Source organism: Platalea leucorodia, assembly GCF_965183815.1.
Source record: "Platalea leucorodia genome assembly, chromosome: 13".
Taxonomy (NCBI): Eukaryota; Metazoa; Chordata; class Aves; order Pelecaniformes; family Threskiornithidae; genus Platalea; species Platalea leucorodia.
This window is the reverse complement of record NC_138835.1, coordinates 13604142-13625745: the sequence shown is the minus strand read 5'-3', so window position 1 is coordinate 13625745 and position 21604 is coordinate 13604142. Positions and strand designations below refer to the sequence as shown.

At 38.5% G+C, this 21604-nt stretch overlaps 1 protein-coding gene across 6 annotated transcripts in view; it reads right to left on the bottom strand.

Annotated features, from left to right (window-relative positions):
- Positions 1-290: 290 nt before the first annotated feature.
- The window catches only part of OSBPL2 (oxysterol binding protein like 2), a 39142-nt gene continuing 17828 nt past the window's right edge, over positions 291-21604 (bottom strand). For 4 of the 6 annotated variants that reach the window (XM_082326213.1, XM_082326215.1, XM_082326212.1 and 1 more), the window contains 12 exons: positions 17877-18024; positions 17554-17629; positions 15725-15859; positions 14558-14655; positions 13656-13838; positions 10678-10785; positions 9243-9332; positions 8459-8582; positions 6417-6545; positions 5557-5680; positions 4791-4881; positions 291-3563 (listed from right to left, as the gene is read on the bottom strand). In XM_082326213.1, the coding sequence (XP_082182339.1) occupies positions 3461-3563; positions 4791-4881; positions 5557-5680; positions 6417-6545; positions 8459-8582; positions 9243-9332; positions 10678-10785; positions 13656-13838; positions 14558-14655; positions 15725-15859; positions 17554-17629; positions 17877-18024 (1409 nt within the window). In that variant the 3' untranslated portion in view covers positions 291-3460. The other 2 variants (XM_082326216.1, XM_082326217.1) reach the window with 2 other exon arrangements.

The window sequence follows — 21604 nt, the reverse complement described above, 5'->3', positions numbered from 1 at the left end:
CCGGCGCGGGCAGGTCACCGGCGCAGAACTGAAGTAGTGCTTTGCGGTGCAGGGGTCCCAAAGCTCCGCTGCTGCCAAGGGGACGGACAGACAGACGGACAGACAGACGGGTCTGGTCCCAAGAGGAGGGCGCCGAGCAGCTGCCTCCCCCCGCCGCTCCACTGAAGAGGGTGGGGGAAGTCTTGATGTTGGTTTTTAAAAACATTTTTCGACAAAAAAAAAAAAAAAAGATTCCTGAAAAATTATTTTTAATTAGGAAAGAGGAATAAATACTGCCAGTTAGCTTTCTGGGTAATTTAGGGTACGTGCTTCCTGTCCTCATTAATCTGGGCACCAATAATGATATAAACACCCGATGCCTGAAAAACCTCCTCCCGATTCACGACGACGTCTCCTCAAAGACACAAGCGCAGCCGCTACGCAGCAACGATCGAGCTCGTTTTTCACTCCTGGGACGGGTCTGAGCGGGAGGCCGCTCGCCCCCGACGCCGTCGCCCGCAGCCCCTTCTCCTCCCCGCCGCCATCGCCCCGCGCTGCTCGGGCCCCGGCGCCGCAGGGCAAGGGGCTGCTCGGGAACCGAGCCCACCCACGGCTGGGAAAAAGCCTCGACGGCAAAGCTCCGACTTAGATCATCGTCGGCTGACGGGCGTCACGGGGAAAGCAGGCAGCACAGACGCGGAGCTGGCTGAACGAAGCCAGTCGTCCCCAGCCGTCCTCTTGCCCTGCCAGACAGCGGCCCTGGTACGGAAAGTCTCACCTACACAAATCTCTCTGTCACCATCTACGGGCCCAAAGGGTAGAAGTATTTATTATAATTTTCTAGATGGTTTCTCTACATAGCTCTATTAACATATACAAACACAGTTATCTTATATACAGTGTTTAATCAAGTTATAAAAGTGACATTCTTTCAAAAGGTGCAAAGTTATTAATGTTTTGACACGTAAACTACTGAGGCGAGACCTGCATCGAAAATAAAAACTTTTTCACTTTCAGAGCAATCGAGATGCGGCAGTAGGAGTGCCATGGCCAGCCAAGCATAGACGGGGCGGCAGTGACGGGAAAGTGTTTTATAAGTGTTGTCAATGAAGAACAATAAATAAAAAGAACGGATTTGGAACTAGTATGAAATTGTACTAAAATCTTTACACTAAAAGGAAGGCGAGAAGGGGGTAAAGACACAACTAATGAAGTGTTCTTACTTTAGAAATCTTCCCAGTTTCTTTTTAAATCCCATGAAGATTGTATGCTGAAGTTTGGAATAAACACGTTGTTACAATTTTTTCATGCTTTCACATAATGAAAAGGGGTTTTAGGTCTTCGAATTTAAATCATAACTTAGATGAGAGGGATGCTAACCCATACACTTCTTATAAACAGAATATTTCTTTAGCAATTACTCTACAGTTTTTCCATTCAGGCAATTTCTATTTATATGTATTGGTTTAAAAACACTACTCCAGCATTAAACATACGATTTAGTTTAAGCAAGTTTTAAACTCCCATGAGATGTTAAACTGGTTTATTACGTGAATCCTCTCACTCCTCACCTAACAAAGGGTGCCCTACGCTGCTTGCAGTGAGTTTGGAAAGGGGGTTACAGCGCCTGGCGCCGTCACTGAACTTCAGCAGGTTTTAGAAAGCGTTTCCGTGCTGTCCCACGTGGGCCAGCCACGGCTTTGTACAAGGCAAGTGTCTACGCACTCATAAAGGACAAATCCAGCCCTACTGTCTGCACCGCACTGCCAAGCCGAGCTCGTGAGCCCTGAAGACTTGCAATCAGCACGAAGTACGATTTCTGGCGACACAATAAAGCTGCCACGAGCACGTTTCAGACTAGGCCCTTATCTATTGCCTTGAAGTTTTACAGCTTCTCTTATTTTTCCAAATGAAGACAGCAACTAAATCTCCCCAAAATTTAAAGTTAATCCAATCATTAGATGCATGATTGGACAGAAAAATGTTTCTCCATGAGTATGTTCATTTTCTTTTGCTTTTTAATCCTGTAGCTGGGAGAGAAGCACTTCAAAAATCTACTCTTTGGATGAAACCACAGATGTGTTTGGACATCCATCAGACCAGTTCTTCCCTCAGTTCCTCAAGCTGCTGGAGCTTAACACCAGCAATTTCTGAATTACTGTAAACTTAACAGCAGTGTAGCTGCTCTCCATTTTTGCCTCGTTACCCAATTCAAAACATTCATAAAAGCAGCAGCAACATTAGGATTAGTTTTAATTACTGGACCTAATCTTTCAAGCCTCTCTCCCCCCTGCCCCCCAGAGTGTACCACTTGAAAGAAAATCAATGCGTCAATTCAGTAATTGATTATTTCCAGTATTACACGGCTTCGATGGTTCGATATGGAACAAAAAATATCCCACTTTTTGACAGCACGTGCTCACAGAGAACTCGTAACAGGTATAACTGCCAAAGCTTTAAATTGATTCTGCTTTTTCACAACATACAAAACAGACGTGACCTAATAATGAAAAACATGCAAACCAAAACTTCCCCAAAATATGAACCTGTGTGGATATACATACCAAAGTACTTCCAAATAAAAGTTTAGTCTAGAAGCATACATAGCGCCGAAGCTGCCAAAGGTAGTGCAGAAGATTTAAGCCTCCAAGTGGTAGCAAGCAATATATTTTACATTGTAACCACCTCTACATTCCTACAATTGCTTCTGAAGCTTCTCCGATTTTAAGAACAGCATTTGACTTCAGAAAAAGCACACTTTTTAATGCAGCCTTCCCTTCTCCTAACGTATGCTTTATGTAATTTTATCACAGGTATACAGTTTAATGCTCACAGTGTCCAAAAGTTGTGAAGACTCTGTAACAGACAACTACAGTTTGAGAAGCTCAGGTTGGTTTTTGTTTCCCCAAGTCTCTGAATTATTGAATCGTATCGAGAGAGAGGGGCCAGGAGCTCCAGCCCCCACGTAGTGCTACATACCGTATGGAAGTTCACATGCCTCTCTTCACGGGGAGTATCGACAGTACTAGCTTTGATCCTGTTGGTACCATATTAGCTTTTCATCCCTGCTCTGAGTTCCAAAAACTTCAGATTCTTCACTATTTGTACTAAGTAACAAGGATATTATTTCTATTTTATTTAAGTTACGTAGTTTTCAAGGATGTTATGTGCTCTACTGGATACAGCGTATCTTCCTGACAAAGAAACTAGGGAAAAAAATGAAGAACCAAAGGTCCCTTTGAAAATTAGTGAAAACATGATGATTTCAGGTGCAGCTTTATGGAAAGAATGCAACAGTATTTAAATATTTGGCAATCCAACATTAGTGATAATTAAATCCTTGATTGTTGACCGATAGAATTTTTGTTAAAATTTACTTAGAAAAGCTGGTTTTTGCTATCAACAAAACCAGAGTTAACTGGCTTGGAATGAAACCTAGTAGCTAGATGTCCAGATGAGATGAGCAATTGGCTCCGTAATTTCAGTATATGTCTGGACAGTCTGAGAAATTTCTATCAAAATAGCCACCTGAGTACAGCCAATCTGAAGTCCCAGTGTATGGGTTAGTGCCTTGATGAAACCACCTGTAAAAAAAAAAAAGAAACAAACAATAAAAGAAAAAAAGCAAACAGAGTGAACAGTTATTAACAGTGGAAAAGAACAACTTTGCTTCTTTCACAAAACATTGTAAAAAGGCACTGGCAGTTCTTACCAGAAAAAAAAATTCTCAGGAAATATTCTGAACATGAAAAAATAAGGCATTCAGCTTTATACACAATTATCACCACACCCTATAAAGCATCCTTTTTTAATTATTTTTTTTTTTAAACATAAAGTCAAGGAGGAGTATGAAATCGATATTAAAATTGCTGTCCCATTCCAAATAAAAATAACACTGATACTCTAGATCATATATTGATTATATATATTAATTTCTACTTTAAAAGAATGCCAAATCAGTTACACAACCCTTTTTGTGAACCCGTCCAAACTGGAAACAGTTTTCTGCTGTGGAGCCGTACTTTGCACAGAACATGAACAGATGCTCACTTTTTAGCCATGTTGACTGAAAACAATTTTATGTTCTCTGGAAGAGATTTTCAAAGATTAACTGGAATTAGTCTGCGGCTGCTCCTCCAGGCTTCGGGAAGAGAATGCTTTCTCTTCTGAATTTCATGAAATCATGGGAGCATCCCAAAGTTCTTGCCTTTGAAGGAAGCACCTGCAGTAACTGGCCATGAGCGTACACCTGACTGCACAGCACTGGCATCTGTGAAAGCAACCATCAGGAGCAGGAGCCAAATCACACATGACTCCGTGACGCCTTCTGTGACTGAGAAGTCACCTGAATATGCAATCAAAAAAAGCGATTTCTGAAGTATCCAAGCCAAGAAGTCCCAAGAGTGTGAAAATAAAAGGCCCTAAAGGCCCACAACATTTTAGTCAACTGCCAAAAGCTGGACAGGAATTGGTTAAAGGAGAGAGGAGATTTAACATTTTATTCATTCTAACAAAAATGTGACCTCTGTAGGTTTCAAAAAACAAAACAAAAAAAATCCAGGATTACCACAGTAGTTAATTATGACAGGTTTCAGCATTTATTATTTGATAATTTCTCCAGGACAGTTATCAGCAATTTTGGCTTCCAGCTACATTATTTAATTGTTGACCCAGCAAATGCTTTAAGCGACACTACAAATTGTGCTGTCATGCAGGAAATCAAACACACGCTGTCTTGAATAAAAACATTTCAAGCAGTATACCAAACCATTCCAAGCATCAAACAAATGCCCAGCTTCCTTCCCCCTTACCGTGTGTGCCACTCCACTTCATCTTTTGCACGCTCCTTGCGAGCAGCTCTTTGTTTCTCTTCTAGTCTCTCTTTTTCTTTGCTAGCCACATCTAACAAACATTTCAAGAGAAAGTGGTTACTTAGCAAAATAGAAACGAAAATGCAGAAAACACAGAAAAGACTGCAGAGAGATGAAATATAGTTCATTTAAGCAAGAGAAAGCATTTGCTGTACACAATCTCACGGAACAATGAAAATCGCAGGCAACAAAAAACTAAAACTGTCATTTCAGAAAAGCTGCTGCTACAGAGTCGAAATTGAAATTTTGGCTTTTTATCTATCAGAAACACTGCACCGAGACAGCAGGAAAGAACTCAGATGAGGGCATAAGAGAGTGATTTTTTCATATTTGGCCATGTGTTTTTTCTGACAAAGGCCAGAGCAACAGAGCATGTCTGTTCACCACATGTCTTTCCAGACAAACTCCAGAGCAAGAGAGCATGTCTGCCAGATCCCCACGAGTTAACAAACATGCAAATACACCATAACAGAGGATAGCAGTCTTGGGATCTGCCTTGGACACGTTTGCTCTCCCAGACTTTTCTGGGAGAAAACAGACACCATACATTGTTCAAAAGCGTGTTCATTAACACAGGATGAAGAAGAGGTATGGTTACTCTGGAAATGAGAAACTGAAGACAGCGTTCCTGTATCAACCAACGTCCCTTCAGTCACCCCTCTCAAAACTTACTCATTTGAAAAGATTTCCTCCAGCAAACACATACCCATGTTTCCGTTTTCCATATTTCTGATATCTGGACGTAGCCGACAGTCAGTGGGAGCCAATATTGCTTCCATGCCCTTTTCTAGCTCATTGAGACTCACAGCAAAACTGGTGAAATTGTACATCTTCAAAGCAAATTAAAGATAACATAGAAGTTATTTTGGCCAAGTGGCACCGGGTTCCCTATTTCAAATGGATACAACAGAACTTCCAAGAGAAATCACTGAGTCAAACATTCTCCTGCTGGCTACCCTGAAAGCAAGGTTTGGTTCATACAAAATCAGTTTTTTTTGTTGGAGGGGAGGGACAAGGAAGGGCAGAAGGGGATGGAAATCACAGCTTTCATTTTTTAAGCAGTCTTTGCTTCAGAGGATCAAGACAGATTTTCCCCCATATCTGATATTTAATGTCATGATTTTTATGAAAACAACACCCACAGCTAAAAGACCAAAAAGTCTTGTTGAAACTACTGAAGTTAATATCCAGCTGCCCAGTTACTGCATTTTTTGGAAGCCTGTCTTCTAACAGCAGGGTCAGCAGAAGGGACCGTGCGTCCGTATTTCAGCCACTCCAAGTGCGAAGATCTCGCAGACAGACAGGTTAACCTAGGACACCAGACTCACACTGAAGCAGCTGCAGTCAGAGCGTGCATTCTTCCTACCAGCTTCGACACGGCAGTGATGCTCTCAGCCCAGGAATGAAGCAGAGCGCTTGCTGTAGTACAGTTTTACTGCTGCAGCAAGAACTGCCAGAGCCTGTCAATAGGACAGGCACTTCAACAAGGCTTCCCTTGAACATTACTCATGTTTCCTTGGATAAGTCACTAGCGATAGCAATACACAGACTGATTGAAACAGTTACCTGTGATGAGTTTGGTGGCCTACAATTTATTCTCCAAAGCAATTTACTGCCTGGTATGAACTGCACTGTGTCTTGAACCTCTGGCATATCATCAGCCTCATCATTTTCGGATTTAATAACATCTTCACTCTGAAACAGAGGTAACATTTGGCAGGGGAACAAAGGGAAATTGGACAGTTTCATCTAGAGTGACTGTTGAAGAATCTGTTCAAATTTGAGATATTAAACACTCTCCTGTACTTCTGCCTCACCCCTCGTGTTTGCTTTTCCTCACTCTGTATACTGTTCCTTTCATTTTTGTTGTAATGTCTTGCTCCTGATATCTCTGAATAGTATCCCACCACCTACGTGCAACTTGAACGTCTGTTTAAAAAAAAAATAATAGTAAATTAATGTCTTTCAGAAGTCTTTTCTCTAGCTTCCCTTCTATCCCATGCCATAGCTTAATTTCACCTAACATGACTATTACTTCTTCAGGTTGAAATGAGCAGAGACTGCAATTTAAAGCAGTTCCCACAATGGCCTAAGATAGATAAATAGGGCATGCCTGCTTTTGGATATTGCTTCATCATTTGCAAAAGATTTGGATGTGTGATTAAAAAACAGATATGCCCTAGTTTCAGTCCGATTTCCTATGATCTAGATTCTAATAACTATTATCACTACCAGTTTTCTCACTATGAGGACTGCGTACTTAAGTTTATAAACAGTGTCTTTCCTTCCAAGTTCCTTTGTTACCAGATGCACTGCTATAATACATATATAAAATCAAACGCAGCATTCTTCAAGAGGCTGCTCTCAGAATCTGAGAGAATCTGACTGTTGTAGGACACAGACAGCTACATTGTAGGATTTCAGAGGATTTCACCATGAGAAACCATTTAAAACCACAACAACCAGATGGGAAGTTTGAGGCAATAACATCCCAGAGTGACAGTATCACAGTTTTCCTCCCTCCCTTCACTCCCACCCCATTTCTATTTTCTTTCTGCCCCCTCTGACATGGCTCATTTATTTTATTCAAAACTACCCTATTAAGTTAAACAGGGCCTGTTTTATACACTAGAAAACAGCTCCATATGGTTAAGAGTCTAATTTCAATCATTTGGTTTGAGTATTCATTATTTTAAAAGACTCTTTTAGGCTACTTTCCATGTCAACATCTGGTTTACTGTTAGACAGTTCCCCATCTAAATATAGACTCAACAGGAAGGAAGGAAAGAAAGAGTTGATTTTTGTAAGATGAACAGAACCTTATTATTTAAAAAAAAAAAAAAAAAAAGTCAAAATATAAGCCTGTACCATGATGGAATCCAGAGCCAAAAGCAAGGCCTGTTGCTCTAGATTCTTCTGATGTGAATACTTTTTAATAAAAAGTTTGAGCCTCTTAACATTAAGAGTGACTAGCTTCTGTCAAACTTCTCATTTTCATTTGCAATGAGCAACCAGGGTCTGCAAGACCCTGTTGATATCAGGAAACCCAATAGCCATCTGCTGCTCCACACAAGATTTTACATTTTCCATATAACACTGAGGCTTTAGTAGTAACTCACCTGACACTGCTTACATGTAATGAAGAAACCCTGCATGTTTCCAGACCCCTTTGTTGCCAAGGCTGTCTACATCATAAATTCCGAAAGGCTGCATTGCCAAGAAGTATAACTGACTTAAAAAACATGTAAATTTTTTTTTTAAATGTCCAAATCCTAGTATTTTTACATCTGGAGTTGGCAGTAGAGCCACTTTCCTCATTCAAGGACTGAACAACATCAGCTTGGGGGTTGATATTTGATGACTTCTCGTTGACAAATCTCTAGCAAACACCAGTCCTGTGAACTCTCTTCAACATCAGCAGCTCACACTGAAGTTTACACAGGTTCTAAGTGCAATGCCTTCTCATGGGACTAACACTGCTCGCATCCAACCCCTACCAAAAGACAATTTAAACCCTCCATTCACCACCACCTGACCATTTCCGTAAAGATGATGTTTTCCTTCTCATATTTCAATATCTTTTCTCCCTAAAAAATCCTTAACCTTACCGGCTTCAGTTTCTTCTGCTCACCACCTCTCTTCTCGTTCTTTTTGTAAGTCTCATACGTAGTGGGATCAGTGCACCATAAGCATTCTGTCCACTTGCCATAGATCACGCACAGCTTCTTTCTGCTGCAGAGAAAGCAAAGGAGACTTAGCTTTTGCTTCTTATAAAGCCTTCTAAGCCAAGTCATGCAGATTCTATATTAAATATTATATCTATATTAAATGCCCAGCTTCCTACTTTGTTGTATTTTGTGCTTCTTTGCAGATTTCTTAGAAGTCAGATATTTGATAATGCAAAGAAAAGGCTTCAGCTTATTCCAGTCTTTCTGGCATCCAGTCCTGCAGAACACATCCTCATGACTTAGTCGCGCGCTTTTGCCACTGTTAAAATGAGCGTGGGTGCCATAAAGCCAACAGTTTCCAATATAGAGATTCAGAATCACAAGACAGGTTTGGGTTTGATTAAAAATTTCTAATAACCAAATTGTCATTATTGTAAACTGAAGACTGGAATTGTGACTGTACAACAGTGAAATCAGTTACGAGTACTCTGCATTTTCCCTGGATATCTTTATTTCCAAAGACTGGACCAGAGACTTTTTCTAATAACACTTAAAATGATCATCCTAGAATCAAGGGGTTTAATACTGACACAGAGAACTGAAATGGGTTACCATCTGCATTGCTGGCAACTTTGCAGTCACATCAGTTGCGGTTACTATGCCAGCACTAAAGAAATGCCACAATGCTGAGAAACGGAGAGGCCAAGAGGCTTTTATCACTTACTTTTTGTCCTGAATGTATCCCTCTACTCTGTGAAGCTCTTTCCCAAACAGTCCACACGGTTTAAAATTAAGGACACATTTATCTCCAGTACTGTAGAGGAAATAAATACATGCTTAAAGCAGCAAGCCCCTAAATACATTAGTACATTTACTTTTTTTATCTTATTTAGTGTTTTTCATATAGTTACAGTTAGTAGTTAGCTGGGGGGTAGTTATTTATATAATTATTTTTCTTTAACTATGATTTATTATCTGACTAGAGCATTAGAAAAGGCACACACATTTCAAAATTCCACAAAAAGGACAAAAAAGAAATCAACGTGCACACGAAGACATCAGCCTGTGAAAGCCAACTGAAAACATGACCATACTTCTGAGTTTCATGTATATCTAAAATTTATCAAAAGTACTAGGAATAAAACAGAATGCAGTCTTGCATACTAAACCCACACTATTAGCACACTGCATTTCAGATTAATATCTATTTACAGCTAATCGTAATGAGAAAAAACTTTTACAAATGACCTGTGCAGGAAAATCTAGTTAAGCGCATTCAAAAGTTACCTTTAAATTGAGTATCAAAAATTCTGAACTAAATATTTTACAAATGTAAACCAGCACGATATTTCAGCATCTTCCTTGCATTGAGATGTACATGTATGTCAATCATCTCTCCCGGCGAGGTATCAGGCCCCGTTTCTATGTCAAGCACAGAGCACACAAAGACCATCCAGGGTCTTTTGTGCCAATATAGGAGACAGGATTGTAGATTCAATGCTATGAGAAGTACCAAAACAGCAGCCCTGCTGAATTAAAGCTCCCATTTATTGACAGAAAAACATGTGCAGAAGTAATACCGTTTTCACAAAATTCTCTCCATCATTACAGCAGGTAATTTATTTTATATAAGGTAAAAAGCTTTTATTTAGGCAGTTGGCAAAGCAACTGACATGCTCTAAGTTCACATTACTCTACTCTGCAGTCATTTTTCCATGCTGTACCCTTAATCTAAGACATTCTCTATTTTCAAAACTAAAAAGAGGGCCAAATCACACTCAACATGATGGAGGTCCACTGCAAGCCTCCAACAATTATTCCATTTAATGGTTCTGGAGTTAAATTTAATTTCTGTTCTCTGCCAATATGGCTGAATTTAATGAGTAACTCACAAACGTAAAATCTTTGTATCCCATAAGCCATCTAGCCCTGTGCCTTTTCATTAATATCATCATGATACTAAGCCAAGTCTAACAAATAGTTTGTATTTGTCAGAAGAAAAAAAAAAAAAACACAGAAAAAAAGAAAAAAAATACAAGACTTTAGACCTACAAAACAAAGCTTCCTGTGTAATCTGACAAAAATCAAAACACCCTGTAACAAAAGTGACCATGCACCAGTCCCTCTAAGCCAACCCTCAGTTTCATGATTAGCATTACCTGTGATTTACAATTTCTACCGTTCCGTATTGTTCTAACCACAGTTTACCAATAATTACATTATGTACACAACAGGTTGGATTTGTCCATGTGTAAGCTTCATTATGTCTGTGAAGAAAATAGAGAAATAAATCATTTTCTTGAGTTTGAGATGGAATGTAAGCCTGTTTTCAATTCTGCTCATGGCAGGGCAAAATATTTAGCACTCCTATGAACAGCCAGCAGTTAACTTCAAAAAGAGAAAAGGAACAGATTTTTCTTTATAAGCCAACAATGCGTTGTATCTAAACATTAGTGCAAGTTAATAAAGTGATATCTTCCTTCTCACAGAGTTGAAATAGAAAGTTTTACAGTTGCTGTGCTTCTGATTACAAATTCCAGCCCAATGTAAACAGCACTCCAGGAATTCATCTTTTTCATTTGCACTGTTAAAGTTGTATGTGATAAACCATAATACTTGCAGGAGAACCAGACTGACAAAATAATGCCTAATAGTGCCTTCTATTCAACTACTGCAGCAGCACTGCAAACTTCTTCCTAAAGCTCTTTCTTGTGAACCTCTAGTACCCTTTTGTGATAAAAAATCACCGAACATAAATATTTGAGCCTTCCAGCAGAGAGGTTAATCGCTACCACTTCTGGCAAAGGTTTGATATGAAGACACTCCTCCTCGAGGGTGGGTCAGACTAACCCACTTAAACAAGTTTTCATTTTACAAACACCGAGTGGTAAAGGGTTTTGAACCTGAAGAGAGTGACACGAGTCAGCAAACTGCATAAGTAGTTTTCATAAATAGGCCACAAGCTTCCACATCGGTATATGAGGTCTGCTCCAGTGTCACTGAAGGCAGTTTGGGGATTTTTTTTGGTTGGTGGTTTAACACCAGTGGGACATGATAGCACTATATTCAAGCTTCATAAACATGACATTTAAAAATCCAGTTTATGACTCAATTCCATCCTTTTCCCAAAGATTTACTGAGAAGAAGGAAAAGTCCTGGAATTGAAGATTTTTCCACTTAGTTTCTTGTTGCTCTTACTGTTTTGTGAAAAGCTTTACAAAGATGAATTAACAGATGCTAAATCCCTAAAAGGCATTATTCTGAAAGTGGTCAAAATGTTAAACAACAGGATTCCTATTATCACTAGCTCGGCAGAGTCATAGCCACCTATTCTCACTCATCTTTCCATGCTGGTAAAAGAAATGAAGTTACGTGGTTGGCAATCAATCCATCTCAGGAAAGCTTGCAAACTCTATTTTAATACAAAAAATAGAGAAACAAGCAGTGTCCTCTCTGTAACAAATGCCTCGTACTTCTACTTCCATTAAGTATGGAGAGAACACTCCTATTTAATGTTTCCAACTGCTCTGTCATTTTCCAGTACAGAGAAAAGCCAGATCATTGAAGTCTGACTATTTTCCACAGCAAACTGTCTTCAAGCATACTGCAGAACAATGACTACTCTTCAAGTGGGGAAAAAAATACCATAACCCCCCCAAATCCATCCCACCAGCCTTAGCACACATTTTTATTCGTGAACTACTTGACACCAGAAGCTGTATAGCATAAAACAAAACACAAGACACTTACGGCCAGTGCTGATAAATTGAAACACTTATTTGTGCTGGAAAAGTGAGGAAGAAGTACATTTTCTAATGCATGTTTTGAAAACATAGTCATGGTTAACATAAACGCAGTACTTAGCATTGTCTTGCAATTTTGCTGCCTAAATGGTTACTTGTTCACTCAGGCCCTGAGGAGTTCTCAGACTACTCAAACTAACAGAAAGGTATGAATCACAACACTGAGAGGCTCAAAATTTGATTTCAACTTCTGCTGCTAACTTGAAGCAATTATTTAAAATAAATGCTTTAATCATCTATATTCCAGTTTAAATCTGTGTCCTGTAACTCAATTAGGCAGAGCAAGAATCTTAATAGTCTTCTAAATAAAGGCGCTCTGTCAAGCAACAAATTTTATTTTTGTCACGTCTGCATTCTACACTAACATCCATAGTTCCTTCTACATTCAGAAGAAATTTCCTCTATTTCCATCACCATTTAGATCCAAGACCAGTTCATACTTTCATAAGCTTTGGAAGATTAGATGCCAGCAGCTTGAAAATTAAACTATGCTTTCAAAAGAAACTGCAGGAAAAGTCAATGCTTGATATGGCAGGCAGGTTGACTCCTTATTGAAACCAAATGTCTAGAAATTTCATAAGACGACATTTCAAAACAACCTCAGAGTTAGGGCTGAGGAAAGCTTTTATAAAGCACTTGAGTGTTCAATTGCAGAATACTTCTTCTGCAACTATCACCTAGTGCATCCTTGTGTCCTACTTGGGAAAGCTCAAGAGTCTTTGTGCCATCAGGGCACAAATGAACTTATGGAAAGTCACATACTTTATGAGAGACATACACAATTAGAGACAAACCTGGGAGTAATCTGGAGAGGCATTCTTGATTTTAACGGGAAGGTGATCGCACACGGGAAGTGTTAAACAGGTGACAAGGCAACCAGTTTCTCACATTCCCTTATCACGCAGAACAGCTATTCTGAAGATGCAGTTCTTTCCATGCAAACATAGGCACGCAATCAAAACCAACAACAATATTTAAAAGTGAGATGAGCTTGAACAGCCTGGTAATAGAATTTTATCTCTCTATTTAAATTTTACATGCCTTCACAGAACTAGCTTTCAGTAGCATTCAAGTTTTACAGAATGCTAATTTTCATAGTGGAAAAACTAGGTCAAATTGCTATAGCTATGCAAGCATGGCATAACTTAAAAAAACAGAGCCCTGAAATTAAGCAGTGAAAATTAACTTGTAAATAAACTCTTACAACCTCTTCAGCAAGAGGTTTTTGGATAGTCACCTATGAAGAGCCAACAGGACGATTATCACCTATCTTTTTATTCAAGTAAATGTTAAGGAGATTAACATAAAAAAAGGTATTTACTTCTCATACTCACTTCAGAAGCTCCAAAGTAATTGTTCCCCGAGGCTCCGCTTCTATGCTCTTTCCCCAGAATTTTAGTTTGGGATAGATTGATCCATGAAAAATAAAGTCCTTATTGAGGCCTTCGGAATAAAATGCACTAATAGGTGGGTGGTGGCTGACTTGCTCAGATATAAACCTAAATCCTAAATCCTCCCTAGCAACAACAAAAAAAGAGCATTAAACAGTAAATATTTTTTTTAATATTGCAAGAGAAAAGAGTTACTTGATACTTTAAAAAAATTCGAAGGATTTTTAGATTAAACTGAAGGTGAGATTTTTCCTTTTCTAGTCCCACAACACATTTACAATTAATGAAATGAAAGAATTTGTACTCTGAACACTTTCTCTTTATACCCAAACCCAACCCACAAACACCTTTTACCCAGAACTTTTTACCCAGACTTTTTACCCAGAAAGGCATTTGAAAAAATTTCACTGAAATAACTCACGAAAATACCAAAACTGTTTGCGCAGCAGGAGAAGGTCTGACTGAAAATTCTTTTCTCCACTGCAGACATATCACCCATTTATTTAAGCAAGCTGGAAGCCCTTTAGACTAACTCCTCTGACATGATGAGTAAAACACTATTTAATAGTGTCTGGTCAGGAAGTGTCTTTGGTGGAAGGACACGGACCAATTTTTCTCTGAATAATTCAAAGAATACTCTGCCTAAACCTAGAAATAAAATTATTAGCTTTTATAACAACTTCTCAAAGATTTTGAGATAGTTGGGGGAAAATAATTTTAGCTATACTCAAATATATTTTAGTAGATTCCCATTTATTTCACTGAATAAACAACCATACTAGTATGAGAGTCTGCTAACTCAGGAACACAAATAGCCCCAGCTCCCAATTTCAAGTAATTATTACCTGGTTAATTCATAGGTTTCTCCTAACAGTGGGTTAAATGGTTTGCCAGTTCTCTCCCACTGAGAAGCTACAGCAGAAACTGCAAAAGCAGCTACAGCCTATAAGCAAATTAAGAACACAGTGTTATGAGAACAGTACATTAAAACTTAAGTTTAGTATATTATATTTGTTGCACATTACAGTAATTCATTATTCTTCCAAAAAGAAAGCGCTATCTATTGCTTAAGGCCAAAACATTCGTAAGCCATAGGATTAATGATATAGAAGTGGGGAAATATAGGCAGTTAATAAGAATCTCATTTCCAAAAGGAACTTTTTACTGTAGTAAATTTTGTCAGGTTACACTCTGCCCCATGCTTCTCCACATACCTCTAAGAGAACAGCCTCATTTTTTAAATCTACTTTTCCCCTATTTTGACTGTCCCTCACACTCAACTCATTGGGAACAGAGTCTTGCTTTTCCTAGTGTCAGGCAAGCATTATTTCTGACACAGATGAGCTTTCTTGAATCATACCAGCAGGTACAAACAACACTTAGAAGCTCCTGCAGGCTGATAAGTAGGGGTACATACTACACAAACATTCCAGTTTCATTTAAATAAAAACAGAGCTATGAGCAATACCAGTATAACCTAATGTACACAGGCCTAGTTTCACCATATTCAGTTCCTTGCTGTAAGACCAGCCAGTTACTATATTATTTTCCCAACAACAACCATTTTTGGCAAAGAAAAGAGTGGTAAGCTTGTCTCTGTCACAACAATTTTTCATCCAGTAACTTAAAAATCACGGAGCCACTCAACAAATCAATTTAGGGTGACTTAAAGCCAAGATTTCATCTTCACAACACATAAACCCACAAAAAGTCACAGTTAAAGCAGTCCTGAAAAGGGTTGAGGTCCTTGGGCAAAAGGGTTGAGGTCAGTTGCGGCACCCTCCAGCACTAGACTTTTGGCTCAAACTGCAGAGCATCCAGTGGGAAAGTGTCACAAATATCTGATACAGACACTATGAAACAAGAAACTTGTCTAGACAGGCAAATACGGGCATTCTTATGACAGCCCCAAAGAAAGAAATACACTCAAGTGATAAACTGTCTTAAAATGAAAGATTTTGGGAGAGAAAAATTTCTTCTGAACTAACCAGAAGGTGGTAGCTGTTACTTACCTGCATTCTTTCCAGGGGGTCTGCATGACTGCAAGCCTTATTAATGAGGTATATATGTTCCATATATTCTGTTATCCGTTGAAGGAAACTCAATGGCTCGTTGAAGACAATAGGCATCGTAATCTTAGACAGCTCCTAGGTAACAAAAGGATAAGTTAATTTCTTAGACACAACACTAAGTTAATAACTGACAACAACAAGAATTTTGAAAATAAGTTGTGGGTTAGTTTATTTGTAGCATCATTCAAAAGACATATGGCAAGCCCACAGTAGACCTTGAAATGCTACAGCTGTAAGGGGCTAGAAGCGCTGCAGAACCCTACTAGCAATCTGAAAGAATAAAGTTCAAAAATCGATCCAGCTAACCTAGTAAATTCAAGAAAAATGCTACCGTCTATGCTGTGATCTACATAAACCAGAAAATGTTAAGATTTCTGTAGATAGCAGCGATAATGTGCCAACCAGCTCATTACTGATATTTAAGTACCACACATTCCTTTGAAATCCTCATGTACCTATTTGCATAAAATCTAGCTATTTTACTGAAGTAACCACAAATTATTTTTTAAAAGGAACAGTTACATAAAGAATAGGATTTGGATTGCTCTAACAAATTTTAGTGGCTTTATTTAAGCACCCTGTTATTTACATCAGAATGTTTCTCATTTCTCATGTGGATACAAGACAGACATGAAGTTCACACAGAGATTTCCAGTTCCCCAGGTCGTCTACTATATCTAACCAAGACTGACTGTTTAATTAAAAAGTTGCACTCATGACTGAGCACTAAAGCATCGTTTAAGTGTTCAAAACTTAGTGGAACGGAGAAAGCCACCAGTTAAGTTAATGCAACATTTTCCTCATAATGTCACAGGCAGTAAGGAAAAAAAAAAAAGTTACCCCTAACTCACTTAAATTGATTTGGTCCCAGCAAAGCATTCTAGTAGACAGGTCACTCATCCTAACAAAAGGAGTTTTGACAGTACAGCTATATCTCTTTGACGACATAAATTAAGCTAGCGGAAGGGCTCACCGACTTGCCTGTTGCATTCACAAAGGACTGTACTGGCAGACCTAGACTAGATATGAATGTAATTGCTTAACACTTCTAAAAAGCGGCTATGGCAGCAACGCCCTCCAGTGCAGAACATCATTTTCCTTCCTAATAAGAATGAAGTAATCAAACGTGTAACTGAATTCTCAAAGGACTGAAAGAAAACAGCAGTGATGGCCAATAACGACGCAAGCGTCGGGGTCCTTTACCAATGTAAAGGTCTGTGTTTCTGAGTCCAAGAATAAATCTTGTGATGCAATCACATCACACTGTTAATACTCCAAGCCTACACTGGGCTCTCTAAGAAACTCTAACAGATCCCAAACTTTTATATCTCTTCAATCAGATGAAAGCAATTTTTTTGGCACAAACCACTTAAATTATGGAGGGGAAAAAAAAAATAACACAAACACACCAAAATAAAGGCCTAAATCACAGTTTGCTAAGTAAAGAATAAAAAAAAAAAGCAGAGAAAAGAGCATTACGTTAATCAAACCATATTTGACTATATTTTTAATGGGTTTAGTCTAGTTCTTATAGGACAGCATTAGAAATGCCAATCCACATGCTCCAAGAGCTAAAGCAAGTAAGGAAATAGTACCATTAGTAAATGGATGTTGAGATTTAGAGAGTTGCAGTTTAATATGATGTTCCCTACAGAAAAAAAATGCAAAATGCACCAGGTATTATTCTGTGTCTTAAGGTTTAAGCAATAAAATGAACCAGTTGAGGTCAAGAGACCTAACATCAGCATATTTCATCCAAGCTAACTTACCAGTCCAATGCATTTTTTTAATATGCTCCACACACTAAAATCACTTCTAGAAAACATTGGGGCAGGTAATGATGTCCTGTAATTGGAAAAAAACAACTGTCATTATCAGCCCCTTAAACAACAGGACATTTTCATTTGTAGGTATTGAAGTAATTTATAAAGGAAGCAAAGCATTAACCTAGAGTTGACATAGGAAGCAGACAAGTGAAGTATCTTTTCAGTTCCAGAGAATTAACCTCTTGCAACGAGAACAGTAATGCCCCAAAAGATAATGAGCCAGCACATACTCACTTCTCATTTACTGTGTAGTACTATGTGTTTACCTGTGTCTCTTAATTCCATTTTCTTGAATCTCTGTCTCTCCGTTATGCTTTCCAGTCCTATTGCTTTGGTGTGGATCTAGATCAAGCATTTCTGCAACTTTATGATTTGCTTCTGAAAAGTCGCCTGAAGAATTGTCAGAATCAAAGCCTGTATAAAAATCATTAGGCAATAGTTTTCTTAGGAACCTTATTATGCCACAGAGTGCTACTCACATTTTGTAACTCTCACAGCATAAGTACACTTATACCAGGTTATTTTATTTCAAAGAATATCAGAGTGAAAACCCTTTATTAAGCGACCTGATTTCCAAGAGTATTCAGAGCCAAGTATTGCATTAATCAAGCATTCTCGACTAATTTTTCACACTGCTGAATATAAAACCAATTTAGAATCTTACAAGCTCTTTGTAGCTCCTAATCAGATTAGCTGTACTGTCTCTTCTTCAGAGCTGCAGTGTGATTACAGTAATTTTGTTCAGTTATGTAGTTTTCCTCAAAGACCTTAAAAAATTTAACTTAGCCTACTTATACTGCTAACAGGCAAGGACAAAAAAAAAAAAAAAAAGGGGGGGAAAAACCAGATAAAATGGCTATTTCACAATCCAGTGGCAAATATCCAGACTACGAGAGCAACAGACATGTAGGATATCAACTTCTTTTTGCCATCCACGTGTGCAAACCAGGTAACACTTCCCTAATGGTTACAGCAAGAAGCTGTGGACACCAGGATGACCCAAAGCATGACCTGCAGTAAGTGGCTTCATTTCCTATGACCCAATTCCATCCCCTTGGGTAGACAGCTACTGGAAACACCGTTGTAACTCAATGCCAGCAGTAACAACATACTTTGAACAGCTTTAACCATAAAAAAAAAAGTTAAACCAACAGGAATCCTCAGGAAGACAAGTTTCTGTAATCAAGCAGCCCTAAGTACAAGCTGGACTAAACCAACAATCCCAAGATTTTAGTCTAATGACTTTATTAAGTCACACTACTTCCCCACACACACTTAGAATAACAACAATTTATTTTTGCATATGCCTTTAAATCGGAAAATTGTAAAAAAAACATTTTATGCCTATACACACACACACACTCTTGGTCACTACCAACAGCAACAGGCCTCTTGTCAATGCTCCTACACAGACTGACTGCAGAAACAAAACAATTGCTAAGGACAAATAAGGATCAGTTGCAGCATCAATACAGAGCACCCCAAAATGATGCATTAACACAATCCCCCTTCACAACTGTTGCAGTGTGCAGAAAGCACCGCTGATCGTTCAGTGTAATAAAGGAACATTTTTGTTGAAAATAATTCAAAGAGCATTAAGTCCTTTCTGAGTGCCACAAGGGTCAATGCTTCATCGAGAACCACAAGACAGCTTTAGTCTCCAGCTTCCAATTTAAGAGTCAGAACCCAAAACCAACATGAAAACATGCCTATTTGCTGGCATGCAATTCTTGCCACAGTTTTAAGAAATACACCAACATCATTTTTGTATTCCTTTCCTTCCAGCTATCACAACCTGGGCAACCACTTCTCTATGTGCTGACAGTTACCATCACGCTCAACTCCAGCCTATCCCAAAGTCCAGCTGTGGGTACAGAAAGATTCCGAAATATTACAAAGCATATAAACACTCTAATGGAGAAAAAAAAAAAAAAAATCAGTTTTGACATAGATTATTTTGATTTTAAATAGAGTAAAATGTTGCGATCCTCTGGCATTGACTTTTTAAAAATAGATAGTATCTACTGTAAGTAGTACTTCAACTTTTCTTTTCGTTACCATCTCCAATAGGGTGCTTTTACTTTATTAGAGCAAGTCATGCAAGGCACACGTTCAGAAACAAAAAGCTGCATCTTTTTTGGGGATCAGGACCATGACAATAACATTCAAAACTGCACAAGGAAGTACCACGGATATGATCTTATTTGGTAAACAGCCAGTGTAATGGGTGATGTCATGTATTAAACCATCTCCTACATTTTGATGTCACAAGCATTTAATTATACAGCAATAACCACACCTTAGCAGTCTTAGTACTTAACTGGAAACTATGATAGTCATATATATATATATTCAGGTCATTACAATGAAGACTACCCTGAAACACCTGTCTTAAGAAAACATGTGCCTATCTTCAGTCAACCCACAACAAAATATTTATAATTTTAAAATGGCATTTCTAACCACATATTAGCTTTTTTTGGAACCTCTTATAGTACAAGGAGATGGAAAAGGCAAGTACTGTAGGGCGTAACAAAATAACTTTTATTAGTTTGACTGATGAAGTTGGAAAAAACAGATGAGCATTCTGGTACATGTGCCCTCACCCAGAAAGCTGACCAAGCACCTACAAGATAAGGAACAGCATCACATTTAATGGGCACTTCAATGAGATACACACACCTAGATGTAAAAGTAAAGCTTTATAACAGGAATAGTCAACTGGCTTATAGGGGAACAGTTATGAAAAACGTTACTGGAATTACAGTCTTTACATTGTACCTGGAACCTTGCAAATCCTATCAAATGTTCATTGTTTTTATCCACATGAGTATTTCTGCTGCTCCATGATTCAGAATTGTTTTGCCCTGTTCCTGTACAGCACAACGGGAATTTAGATTCAGATATATATTATTTATGGACAACAATGTGTCATTGCTAAGTAAAAAAAATGCCAATTCAAACAAGTATCTTGCATACAAACAACAAAAATTAAACCCCTGCTCCAGAAAAATAAGATATCAGAAGTATGAAGTCTGCTTTATTAGAGTGCATCTCCACCTAAATACTTTAAAAAACAAAAACAAACAACAACAACAACACCCTAGGGTACACAGCTAAATAATCACTAGACTTTCAACTATACTTTCAACCTTAAGTATCAGCTGACTTATCTACTACAAGCCCATTGAGAAAGTTTTAAAAGCCATTTCTCAATGAAGTTCTAAGTATTATAGTTCTGTGAAGAACTCTCCAGAGAATGTTCTTCACAGACGAAGTACTGATCTGGAATAAAAACAGTTTACAGAAAAACTGCAACAAATCATTTCAAAGTTACAAAAAGAGTCTTTCTCCAGCTGCCATTAAAGTGTTGAACTTGCAGAACTGATTAGGTAAGTTTTACTTACAGGACAGTTTTTATGGTGAAGAGCCACTGGGAGCAAGGATAAAAATGGGGATTTAAAAGGAGAATAGGGGATCACACACAGAAATAAAATGTCAAAACTTAGCTTAATCAAAAGTTCCAACTTACGTGTATTAAGGGTGAAATAAAAGCTTTTAAGAAGTCTTACATTTTCAAAGTCAAATACTTAACTTGGGTGCCAACATTAATCTATTTCAAGAGCTTAAAGAAAAGTGACTTGCCAGTAACTCTAGTTTTCTTAGCCTTCTTCCTCCACATCCTGCAAATGAAACAAGTCCACTCAGACTACGCTACACATCCACCTACGAGGGAGCAGAGAGGCACACTGTTCTGTGAGTCATGTACAAAGACACAAGACCTCCCCTTTCACACCGTCAGCAACTTCCTTAAATACTAATTAAGCCCTGTCACTCAGGACAGAAAGGGAATCAAAACAGCGTAGTGCCGAGAACCTTCAGCCCTTCAGAATAGGGACAGTTATGCCAGAAGCGTAGACGGCAAGTGACGTGAGAAGTAATTTTTATTTGCCAGAAATTACCGTTCTCCACGTTTCAGAACAAGTCCATCTTC